We start from the raw sequence: 12,883 nt of genomic DNA, 5'->3' as shown, positions 1-12,883 counted from the left end.
TGAGAGGCTCACTGTGACCCTCCCCTTAACCCTTCTCTCTCTAGAGACAAGGGTCACAGTCTACTGAGCCATTTTCATCATAAGCCAGCAAGGGAGGTGAGAAGAAGCTATCCTCCCTTGCACAGTCTCTGTCTCCCAGTCTGGTGATTAATGAGGGGGGCAAACGGGGGGGAGCCTGGGCCCATCCTAGGCTCCAGCCTAGGTACCCTAATAGTATCAGCTATGGTAGCTGACCTTTTAGGAACAGGACACATACAATTCCCTGGGTTATTTCCCCACACACAGCTCAGTCTCTCCAACAGCACAACCGCCTGGCATGTGTGTGCACCTGACTAACTAGGAGGCTTTTAACTGAGTTTCAGCCAGCCCCTGATTGGCTTCAGGTGTCCCAATCAATCTAGCATCCTCCCTGCCTTCTGGAAAGCTCTTAATTGGCCCCAGGTGTCTTAATTGACCTGGAGCAGCTGCCATTTACTTATCCTGGTACCAGGAATTTGTTTAACCTGGAGCTAATATATCTGTCTCCCACTACTTTTCTATAGTCATCTGGCCTTGCCCCGTCACAACGGATTATCTATTGGTGAGAGTCAGTATGCTAATTCCTATTTTCCTCTGTCTCCCTATTTCTCCACATCTCTCCTTTCTTGGCATGATCACAACCACGGTCACACAGGAGTACTAATTTGGAGCATCTTGCAGTATGCACTGAGCAGGATCATGCTATTTGTACAGTAGCTATGGGTCACAAGCAGGCTGGATGTTAAATCTATAACAGTCTCAACATCTGAAGATCTAGTATGAAGATCTCAGCTTCATTGTTTCCAGGACACCACTTACAAAATATGTTAGAAAGCAAATGCAGAATAGAGCCTTCATAATAATTTTTTTCACCTAGCCTCAGAAGAGATGTTTGTTCTTGATTTTTCTTATCAACAAGAAACTGTCATCATTCTAAGTAATGAACATACTTTGACTTACACAACCTTTCAACAGCGTGTTTCAGGAATTATGATGTAACTAACATCCTTCGATTCCAATCAGATTAATAGTTCCACAAAGGGTAACTTACTTAAATTGACTTTTAAAGAGGAGTTGCAAAAAAACAAACCCTGACACTAACTGAATATAGTGATATGCTGAATTCCTTACATACTAAGGATAAGAGGAATGTTCAGCAAAGTTATTTTGAATGCATATTATTATTCCTTCTCTTCTACAATGAGCTGAGGGGTGAAAACATCTATTATACCTGCTATACAAGTTCACTAAAAGAGAGGCCTTTTCCAGACTAGGAGAAAAAGGTGCTTTTTCAATCAAGTTAGCTCAGACAAGCTATCTTAATTCTATTGCAAACCCCACTTAATACTGTTTTCCCTTTGCACTGAGCCAAATTTCAGGGACTTGCAGAGTTGTTTTAGGATCAGAAATTGGTGATACGAGTCAGATACAAGCCTTTATGTACTTTTTTTGCAAAATAATATTACACTATGTCTTGTTTCCCTGAACACACTAACAAACCACAGCAGGCGGTTTCTTTTCTCAGAAATCCCCAAGTCTGCCATTCCAGTGAGTACTGTCCCCAAGAAACCATGTCCCTCTGCTTCCATTCAGGGTCATACTTGCAACTCCTTGTCCGGTCTGGCTTTTTGTCTCCAACACACACACTACCTGCAGCTGATATCCTCACGTAGATCCTGCATTTGCAACCAGGGTTAGCACTCTATACAAATTAGCCCCAAATCCTGTAGCTATTCTTACGACATAAAGGGGCTTGATTGTCCCATCCTCCTTTTGAGCTTGAAAATGCTTGGCACACCCATTAGCTTCAGGGAGGTCTGAGATGGTCTATGGACCCAAAACTCCTCCACGGGTAGCCATTAGCACCTTTCAGCATAATATGAATATAGGTTTTAATATTTAGGCTCTATCTTGACCTGCAAAAAATCACTATAAAGGTGTCAGACTGTATCTATGTTGGTATTAAGTGGGGTTTTCAATTGATTTAAACTCGCTCAATTAAGCTAACTTAATTCCAGGGGGTGGGGGTACCTTTTTCTCCTAATCCAGACAAGGTCACAAATAAGCATCAGAGAAGTTAAATGATGGACTGTGGGGTTTATTTAATATGTGTAATGAGTTTGATGACTAAATCGGGGTACAACAAAATAAGGTAACTAAAACCATTTGGCTTCAGTGGACTACTGGGGTCAGACAACAGTAACACATTGCATGATTTTGTTCTACATACAGTAGGAGGCAGATGTGTGATTTGACCATTTTAAAAAGAAATGTAAATTATACATCGAGTGCCCAGTTTATTTTGTGTGTCTTTCATTGTTTATAAACAAATGATCTAAAAGACAGTTGTCAGTACAGTACTTAAATACTTTTCAAAACAAACTATAACATGATAGGATTCCAGCTGAGATGAAGCATTAAAAAGAAAATCAGGTGTCAATTTCTTAATGTGTATAGAATATCTCAGGAATGATCAAGGAAGATGGGCAGAGAAGTACTTCTACTACTGGAACACTACAAAAAAAGGGCCACATGATCTGAGTACCCATTTGCTAAACCAAAATTATGGACAGAATGAAAATGACCTTTTCATAATTCTAGCAAGAAGTGTATAGCTGTGAACCTGAAACTTCCAAATCTCATCTACTAAATTGTGTTTCAATACACTCTCTTCCCTCCTCCTGTATTTCCATTAAGACTATTTAGGTCATTATTTTATACAGTGCACGCATGTCGATTGTCCATAGTTATGCCAGAACTAATTGTTATGCTAATAAGTAGAGGCTTTTATACCATATTATGTGTCTAAGAACTGTTTCCAGTATTTTTTTTTTAAGAAAAGAAATACCCAAAATCAAACGAGCACTATCTTTTACTATGCAAATAGTGACACATGAAATACAAAGGAAGAAGGCTTATTCTCACATCACTGTTTTTGTGTTTTTTTTTTTTAATGGGGGACAAGATGGGTCAGCAAAAAGAAGAACAGGAGTACTTGTGGCACCTTAGAGACTAACAAATTTATTAGAGCATAAGCTTTCGTGGACTACAGCCCACTTCTTCGGATGCGGGAGCCCTTTCTGAGCCACGAAGAACGCTGTAAGGGAGTGGGAGGACAAAGACACAAACCGTATAACGTCCGTCTCGATCCATCTTGTTGCACTAAAAATGCTAATACTGAAAGGGAGTTGACAGCAGCCTTCCGCCACGATCTTGTTAGCTGATGGATAGGGGACACCCCACACCCATGGCTTGACTTGACAATTAAGCTAAATGCTTTTGGGAGGAAGAGGGAGAAGCGACCTCCTACTTCCGCTTTAGTTCTGCTACTGGTTTCACATGCCCCTCGTTGAATGTAAGGCTTCCTCCTTTACAAAAATGAGAACTAGAGAAACCTGTATCCGACCCGTACACTCTCCCAACCCAAGAAACCCCTGGATATTTGAAATGTTCACCCTGTTAAACCATGACCGTGCTCACTTTATTGCGGGAAACAGTGAACTAGGCTTCTTGGGGGGATTGCGGGTGCGGGGAGCGGGAAACAGCGCAGAGCAAGGTGAGCTCCACCTGAGACAACAGAGGAAGTTGCTGGGTTGTGTGCCTGCTGCAATCGGTGCGTTGCCCCTTTAATTGTGTCCCCAGCCCTCGGGCGTCTCTGTCCAACGCCCACGTCAGCAAATACCTTTTGTTTCTGTCGCGTTCGGCCTTGCGGGCGGGACCCGCAAAATTGCGTTAAAGTGACCAAGAGCCCCAGCCTCGACTCCGGGGATCCCGCACCCGCCTCCCGCGGAACCCAGCCGGTAAGTGGCGGCTCCGCAGCCGGGCGGACTGGGCGCTGGGCGCTGAACGGGCCCCCGCCCGGACAGCGGCTGGCTCTGCGGACCCGAAGCGGGCGGGCGGGCGCTCCCAGCCCCGGGCGCTCTCCGGAGCCGAGCTTCAGCCCCTAGCGAGCCGCGCTCGCAGGGGGACCCGAGCGGGCGCCATTTGTAGCCCGGGCGCTGCTGGAAAGGGCCGGGACTGGCAACAAAGGGCTGGTGGGGAGCGGGAGCGCGGCGGCGAAGGGGGAAGGAGACACTGCACCCAGTTGCCAAAGGGGAGGGTTGTGTTTCGTGCAGATACACCGGTCCCGGGCGGAGCCGCACACGGGAGGCTGCGGACAGCGGCGCCGGAGCTGCGGGGATGGGGCAGCCCCGTGCCAAGCCGCCTGGCGCGGTGGCCCGATCCCGGGCACTGATGCTTGGCCCACTTAGGAGACAGCCGGGCGACAGCTGCTGCCGTGAGCTGGGATTTCTCGTATCCGGCGCCCGCCCGCACCGATCTCCGAGCGGGTGTGCCTCGCGCCGTCGGGCGGCCCTGGCTCCCCGGGCTGGAAGGGCCACTTCAGACTGGGCGTGCGGGTGATGGACAGCGCCCGTCCCCAATGCCGTCGCGTTGGCGCAGGGGCGGTAGTTTCTGTGCCCGCTGAGATTTGTGCAGGAGGCACTGGCTTCCCTCTGCCGTCCTGGTCCTTCTGGGCAGAGGATGCAATCGTGCCCCAAGGTACCCGGTGACCGGATCTCAGGCAGGACCACTCCTGAACCGTACCCCTCATAGCTGTTAAAAGGATGGTTCTTCTTTCCCGTTGCTGACTCTGTCACGGGTTTTTGAAAGTTTTCACTGAGTTTTGCTCCGTTTTAGGATATAAATGCACTGAGCTGGAGCATCCAACTGAGGCATCTCATCTGCTCTATCAAAATAGTCTCGCTTCTCTCTCCCTTATGCTAATGCGGGCTGATCCTTGGGGGGGGGGGGAGACTATATAGTCTCACTGTATCCTTTTATTAAAGAAAAATGTTTTTGAAATTGTTCAGCAACTTTGGTTTACATGTCGCCTGTCAAGATTGTAATTATTCTTTATTGTAGAGCAACGCTTCCTCTTTACCTTCTTTTTGGAATGGAGATTTCTTCCCATCAATTTCATCTCCTTCAGCAACTGAATGAGCAGCGCAAGCAAGACTTATTCTGTGACTGCTGTATCCTAGTTGAGGGGAAAGTCTTCAAAGCACACAGAAATGTGCTGTTTGCCAGTAGTGGTTATTTCAAAATGCTCCTTTCCCAAAGCTCAAAAGAGACTAGTCAGCCAACCACAGCTACTTTTGAGGTCTTCTCTCCTGCTACCTTCACAGTTATTCTGGACTTTGTATATTCAGGAAAACTGTCTCTCACTGGTCAAAATGTGATTGAAGTAATGTCAGCTGCTAGTTATCTGCAGATGACAGATATTCTTAGTGTATGTAAGACCTTCATTAAATCCTCACTGGAGATTAATGAAAAAGAGAAGGATCACTACTTCACCCTCTCAGCCAAAAGGGTCAACAGTAGATTTGACTGCCCCCCTTTTTATAGATCAAGAAGGAAAGTTAAAAGCAACCCCATCAGTTCTCACTTAATTCCAGATCAAAAGGCAGGTATGGTGAATGAAAATTCCTGGACCAATAACAGGAACCACTCATCTTCACAAATGAATGTCCAACTGCAAGAAACACAATTATCCAAAAGAGGCCAAAAGCTTGGTTCAGTGAAAAAGCGCCAAAGGCATCTAGGACTGTCACAGTCCCATGACTTTCTGAAATATAAATCAAACAAACCTGATGAGGCCAGTGGAAGTTGCAGTGCTTCAGAGACTAACCACATTTCTCAATCCAAAGAGCAAATTCAGTTTGACACGGAGAACACCACTGCTCATACTGGGTACCGATGTGATCAAGAATCAAAGGTGATACCAAAGAAATGGTCTGTTGCTCAGCTGGAACAAGAACTTTCAAGAACTTCCCCTGTATATATGGATTTAAAAGCAGATGAACTGTATACCTCTGTGCCCACGATTCTAGGTGTAATGGGTGGTTGGAATGAAGGTAAGAGAAGATATAATTTTATAAGGTGTTTGTCTTCAGACTTTTCTCAGGGTTCTCTTGGAAAAGATCCTGGGTGTCTGCAAAACCTTGGAAAGACACAATCGTGTGTATATGCCCAAACTTTAAGCTTCATTACACTTTCTTAATTCAGTATAACACCTAAGGAATAAGGAGAGAGAAGCAATATAGTCTAGTGGGTGGGCATCTAGACTCCGAGCCAGAAGACTTGAGCTAGGTCCTCAGCTGGTGTGACTTCCATGGAGCTCTGAGACATTTTACACCAGGCTGAGGATCTGAACTCTAGTTTCTACTCCTGGTTCTACCACTGATCTGCTGTGACACCTCAGGTAAGTTACTTCATCTCTCTGTCCTTCCCGGCTTTATCTGTCTTGTTTATTTAGATAGTTCCTGCCCCAAAAAGCTTGCAGTCTTTCATGCTAATGTCCCTACAGCACAATGGAGTCCCAACCTCGGTACCACTAGGTGCTACAGTAATAGCTGTGCATTTAAGTTATTAGACCTAGATCCTTCATATACTTACACATGAGTAATCTTATTGACTGCAGTGATACTGTTCAGGTGCATAAGTGTTTGCAGGATTGGGTTCAAGGAGGTTTACTTTATGCAATCAATGGTAGAGATATTAAGTACAGTATAAGAAAGCAATCAGTGTGACCAAAGAAATTAACAGCAATTTGCACTAAGCTAGAATTGCATTATTGATGATCCACGCTCTGCCAAATGAAATACTTACTATTAAACATTTGAAGTCTATTCATTCATATTGCATATATTTAAGAAATTTTGCAATTCACAATAATTTGCTTTTCAATCATTCTGACGGCAAAAGCTACTGAAACCGTTGAAGGTTCAGAAGTGTTCCTCAATGAGTTACACTGCAGGAAATGTCTTAAACATTAGTAAAATAAGGAGTACTCAATGGGAGAGGGAAGAGAAGAGTTCTGGATATTCATGTGTACAATACTGAAAATATTCACAGATTTTTTAAGGGGAAACAAAACAAGTTGGTTTAAACAATGGGGTCCTTATGACTAAAAGTCCATATTAACTGCTGTGGCTGTAAGATCGCTGTGACAGACTTAAATCTGAGACACAGCGGTGCCTAAAGGAAATTTAGAAAACTGCTTAGTATAGTTTAGTAGTAGCATGGTGCACCATCACAAGTAAGAACCAGACTGTAGTCTTGGGTTTAGCCTTTTCCTGAATTGGCATGGATTGCCATTACTCCAAGCCCCACATTAGCCATTTAGCTGCTTCAGTCTTGAATGTCAGGCAGATCCCCTCGCCATGTAAGGCAGAGAGGGAATTGAATGTGAGTCTCCCACATCTCACGAGTGCTCTTGCCCCTGGGGTAAAAGTTATGACAGTTATCTTTCCTCCCACCCCCAGGAACTATTTGGGGAATTCATGTCAAATATGTGAATAATTTCAGGTTGACAAACTACATTTTTTGACAAACTACTCATATGAAAAAAATTCAGTCAGCTCTAACTGGTAGCAGCCTACTTACTACCTGAGGGATTGCCCCTCTCTCTCCATGCCATACTGCAACTGCTGTGGTCATCAAAGGTGCTTTGGCTACACCCCCTCTCCCCCCCCCCCATTATAAAAGAGAAGAAATGTGGTCTCTGTGAGGGCTCAGACTTAACTTGCTTCCCCACCCTTGGTCCAAAATAGTCTGAATTTGATGCCTTTCTGGATATACTGCAAAAGACCTCTGTTTAAGAGGATTTTTGGAAAGGCTTAGAATGTGCTTTCTTGAGGAATGGAATAGATGGCTGGCAGAATTCTGTGGAATTTATTTTAATGCTGCTGAGATCTAATTGTATTTTTTGTATACATTACACAAAGGCACCTTGAGTCTTGGAATGATGTCTTTATTTTAAATTAAACAAATATTCATCTGGTTTCTAAAACATTATCTGAAGCAAGAATCCAATATGTAGGCATCTGAAAACTTATGCATGTTAAGACACCTTCTGTATGGATGTAAATAACCTAGTTTAGGGTCAGTCTGTCTAGGACAGAATCCAATATCTAAATCAGTTCACCAAGTATTTGACTTTTTATTAAGTTGGAAAAATTATGCAGTGGGAGAGGAGGAGGGTTGCAGTTGTGGTTTGGGTTCTTTTCTCTCAAGTGACAGATTATAGGAAAAGCTAACTTTGCTTCAACAAATTTGTGTCTAGGGAAGAGACTATTGATGTTTACCTAACAAATAGGATTTTCTCTAACAGATGATCTACTTAAGATGAGATTCAAGTGCCCCTTCTGCACCCATACAGTGAAACGGAGAGCAGACATGAAGCGGCATCTGCGATGTCACACAGGGGAACGACCTTATCCGTGAGAGGCATGTGGGAAAAAGTTCACAAGATTAGAGCACCTACGTAGCCATTTCCAAACAGTATGTCATTTGCCTAAAGACTGGTTTTCTCAAAAAATGAAATTTATGTTGGCAACAGCAGTTTATTATCCAGAACCAGCCCCAGAGAGTCACTCATCTTACTGCTCTTCAGTGGCCTGTATAAAATAATTTAGTAGTCTCAGTTGAGGAACTGGGCAAGTGTCTACATCACAACACTAGCCATCAAATTTACCATTAAAATTAGCAACTTTGATGGTAGCATAACCATGGCTTTTGTGGTAAAGAGACCATAGAGCCTGAACTTCTCTTGTCCCTAAACGTTAAGCTGGAGGAGGTCTTTTGGAACAGTGAAAATACATTTGCACTGTAGCTCCATGTGCTGCATCTGTTATGTGCACAAATAGGACTTTGGTCTCACAACTTATGGACTTATTCTTCAGTGAAGACAAGTGCCTTTTACATGTAAAGTAATAGGATTTCAAAACAACTAACGCTATAACATAGCATTTTCTAAAAAAAACCTTAAGCAGTACTTAAAAGAAAGGGCCATAATAAAAAGCACAACAGGTACAGTTTAGAAAAAATGGTCTTCAAATGACTGAGATTGAGTTGTGTTGGAGAACAAAGTAGCCACAAATTGGTAGCAGATAGATTTAAAAGCTTTTTTTTGTTTGTTTTTTGCTACTTAAGAGTTGGAGAATCAGGCTTGAAGTGCTGAAATAATAGCATGGCATTTCTATTACTTTTTTTTAAAGTATCCCATCTTTGTTTGTCTTGGTGCACAGATACACCATGCCTCTGAATACCTGGAACCAGTTAGTAACTTGGTTTCCAGTTTAAATAAAAAGATGATTGTACACCTCTACCTCGATACAACGCTGTCCTCGGGAGCCAAAAAAACAACTTACCGCGTTATAGGTAAAACCACATTATATCGAACTTGCTTTGATCCACAGCCCTGCTCCCCCCTGGAGCACTGCTTTATTGCGTTATATCCAAATTAGTGTTATATCGGGTTGCATTATATTGGGGTAGAGGTGTACCACAGAAGCAGTGCATTCTGTCCAAGTTGTGCCTTTTGTTGCATAAACACCTCTGGGTAGAAAAAAAGTTTTCCCCTTATGATAAGCAAATACACAACTAATAAAGTATAAGACTAAGAAACTACAAGATGAAAATTAATCAAAGATAGATAATGATCCAGTGTACTTGTACTAGAGACTATTAAATAAATCAGTACAGATGTGTTGGTTCTTGCTCTAGAAGTCTCATGCTTATAATCCCCTTTACTTATTTTAGGGTGATCTAATGCATTTCTCAGTTTATAAAAATATTATTGTAGATGTTTTCTCAAAAAAAAAAACCATTCTATTAACCCTTCTTTAGATGAAAGCTGACATTTTCCATTTTAAATCTCTAGATACATCAAGCTGGCAAATTAATCTGCAGGAAATGTAAGAATCATGTCACCGACCTAACAGGACACGTGGTTCAACAAGGAACAAGGCGCTACAGACTATGTAAGGAATGTCTAGTTGAAGCAGGTATTGACAGCATTCGTGATGACTTAGATGCAGAACATCCTCTTACTATCTCTCTAGGAGACAACATTTCTGGGTGGCACTTGGATGAAGAGCACAGATCAGATGTAGAGATGGTGGAGGATGAACCTGATAAATTTGTCATCCAACAAGTTAATGATGATAGCACAGATGAGACTGAAGAAAAACTGAGACCAAATCCTAGATAGTTGTATTTGGAGTGAAATCTACTAGTGCTCATCTCATCACTGACTTACGTAGTCTTGCCAGTTGAGACAATGATCTACTTAATTAATAGATCCTTTTTAACAATGCTGTATGGGAGCAAAATAAGGCCTACAATCTAATGTGCACAGTTTCGGACATTCCTTTGTGTCCATAGGCTCTTCTACATTTTTTGCTACAATGTAAAGATCCCTGAAAATTGGCCAGAAACAACTGAATATCTAGAGAGCTATTAACAGGACTTATTTTATGGTAAACCAAAGACCACCTCAAAGTTCCTGTTTGAATGAAAGCGTGAACCATTTTTCTTCCTTTATTTCAAAGCCTTTGTTAGAACAAAGTTGTTTAAGATGTTCCAGTAATCTAAAGGTATTTCTTCATAGGTTTAATGTTTTGCCAGCTGCATCAAAGAACTACTGAATCAGTTACTATGAAAACACTTACTAAAGCCAATAGTTAACATAATACATATTTTCTGTAAATACTGTATTTAACCTATGTACACTTATGAAAAATTTACATTTGATACTTGTAATAAAACTTACAACTAATTAGAATCTGACTAATCTGTTTTAGAGTAGCATTTTCTCAAATGCTACCCTTTGCTAGTTACAAGAAAAAAGCATTTCAAAGAATATCTATATAGAGTAGGTTACTGAACAGATACATTTGGATGGAATGAGTTTGCATCCTCAAAATGAACAACATGATTCACATTACTGAGGGTTTTTAATTTAGACTATATATCTGGAACCAGCTAGAGCAAATGGCCCAGGATAGAGGACTCTGGAGATCTGTGGTTGGCGGCCCATACCCCGATTGGGGTGACTGGCATGAATCTGAATAAACAGAGTTGCTTTGAAATAAGAATATTAGTGCAATCTTGTGACAATGCGGTTCTGGCGGAACCCAACTGAGAGTGCCAACTCAGGACAAATTGCTCAAATAGGGCAGTTACAGCCCAAGGCTGGGGTTTTTTCCAGCTCTAAGGCAAACCAAACCAGCCAGACTAAGAGGACTTCAGTCTCACCCCACTGGCTAACTGCAAGTCTCACAAGCAATCTCCTTAGACACTCCAGTTTCCCAGTATTACCACCAGTACCACTCGTTATGGGGACAAATGGTTATGAAAACCAATACCCCAGTAAAAGAAAAAGGTTCTCCTGATCCCAAAGGACCAAGCCCCAGACCCAGGTCAATATACAAATCAGATCTTACCCACAAATCACGCTGTTGCCAATCCTTTAGAATCTAAAATCTAAAGGTTTATTCATAAAAAGAAAAAGATAGAGATGAGAGTTAGAATTGGTTAAATGGAATCAATTACATACAGTAATGGCAAAGTTCTTGGTTCAGGCTTGCAGCAGCGATGGAATAAACTGCAGGTTCAAATCAAGTCTCTGGAATACATCCCCCGCTGGGATGGGTCCTCAGTCCTTTGTTCAAAGCTTCAGCTTGTAGCAAAGTTCCTCCAGAGGTATGAAGCAGGATTGAAGACCAGATGGAGATGAGGCATCAGCCTTATATAGTCTTTTCCAGGTGTAAGAACACCTCTTTGTTCTTACTGTGGAAAATTACAGCAAAATGGAGTCTGGAGTCACATGGGCCAGTTCCTGCATACTTTGCTGAGTTACAAGGCGTATCTGCCTTCTCTCAATGGGTCCATTGTATAGCTGATGTTCCTTAATGGGCCATCAAGCAGGCTAGGCAGAGCTAACACCAGTTTGTCTGGGATGTCACCCAGCAGCATAGCATAAGTTTGAAATACAGACAGTATAGAGCCAATATTTATAACTTCAACTACAAAAGTGATACATACATATAGACAGCATAATCATAACTAGTAAACCATAACCTTGTCTTAGACACCCCATTTGACCCCCTTTATACAAGATTTGCGTGCCACTACAGGACCTTGGTTGCAACAATGATCTATATGGTCCCAGATTATATCAATAACGTCACAAATCTTTACAAAGGGTTTTTTATTTTTTTAAACAAAGTGTTCAGGACTTGCATTAAACTGCTAAAGGGGATTGGTTAGGTATGATAGGGGAGATTTTCAGGCATCACGATTTAGGAACAAGTCCTATTTTCAACTGGACTTGACATAAATCCTTCATGCATATTTGGAAGTCTTTACTGTGTTCAGTGTAACAAAAACAAACAAACAAAAAAAAAAAACACACAAAATAGGAGTACTTGTGGCACCTTAGAGACTAACAAATTTATTAGAGCATAAGCTTTCGTGGACTACAGCCCACTTCTTCGGATGCATCCGAAGAAGTGGGCTGTAGTCCACGAAAGCTTATGCTCTAATAAATTTGTTAGTCTCTAAGGTGCCACAAGTACTCCTGTTCTTTCTGCGGATACAGACTAATATGGCTTCTACTCTGAAAAAAACCACAGTATATTAAGTATAGGGACAAGTGAGACTGAGGGCTAAAACATACAAATTTAAAATACAATTTAACTAATTTTAAAAATTTTGTAAACAAATACAGATCATACTTCAAGAATTTGATTTGACTACACAAGGTGAATGGCAGTACAGAATTGAGCCCCTAATCTACATTGCTGAGCTGCGTGAAAGGCAACTTTCCCTGTTCCTGGATCTGTCTTTTTCATCCTTAAGAACCATCTTTGTAGAATGCTCAATCATGTGGTCTCAGCAAAACCTTTAGATCCTAGAAACACTGAATTCTTAGTGCTAACTGCTACAACACTTCAAAGGGGAAATGCAAAAAAGAAACACTGGCAGTGGCGAATGGGGGGGGGGGGGGGGCACTAATGAATGGAGAAGGTCAGCCTTATGA

The 12,883-nt window shown here is 42.1% G+C and overlaps 1 protein-coding gene across 3 annotated transcripts; it reads left to right on the top strand.

Annotated features, from left to right (window-relative positions):
• Positions 1–3,445: 3,445 nt before the first annotated feature.
• LOC128827598 (zinc finger and BTB domain-containing protein 8A-like) lies at positions 3,446–11,071 on the top strand. 3 transcript variants are annotated; one of them, XM_054011517.1, is made up of 4 exons: positions 3,446–3,818; positions 4,921–5,912; positions 9,722–9,821; positions 9,903–11,071. In XM_054011517.1, the coding sequence occupies exons 2-3, from the start codon at positions 4,952–4,954 to the stop codon at positions 9,757–9,759; spliced, it is 999 nt and encodes a 332-aa protein (XP_053867492.1). In that variant the 5' UTR covers positions 3,446–3,818; positions 4,921–4,951; the 3' UTR covers positions 9,760–9,821; positions 9,903–11,071. The 3 variants fall into 3 exon arrangements, with proteins under 3 accessions (XP_053867492.1, XP_053867491.1, XP_053867490.1); XM_054011515.1 differs by adding an exon at positions 8,171–8,340 and having other exon boundaries at positions 3,450–3,818; positions 9,722–11,068; XM_054011516.1 differs by having other exon boundaries at positions 9,722–11,069.
• Positions 11,072–12,883: the final 1,812 nt, after the last annotated feature.

The sequence above is a fragment of the Malaclemys terrapin genome, chromosome 22, assembly GCF_027887155.1.
Source record: "Malaclemys terrapin pileata isolate rMalTer1 chromosome 22, rMalTer1.hap1, whole genome shotgun sequence".
Classification (NCBI taxonomy): domain Eukaryota; kingdom Metazoa; phylum Chordata; order Testudines; family Emydidae; genus Malaclemys; species Malaclemys terrapin.
The sequence above is the reverse complement of the archived record's forward strand: the minus strand, read 5'-3'. Positions and strand labels throughout refer to the sequence as shown.

Excerpts from the sequence above, each read along its gene's own strand:
- LOC128827598 (XM_054011515.1), top strand. The coding sequence starts at position 4,952 with ATGGAGATTTCTTCCCATCAATTTCATCTCCTTCAGCAACTGAATGAG. Across the intron at positions 5,913-8,170 it reads AATGGGTGGTTGGAATGAAG|ATGATCTACTTAAGATGAGA; the intron begins GTAAGAGAAGAT and ends TTTCTCTAACAG.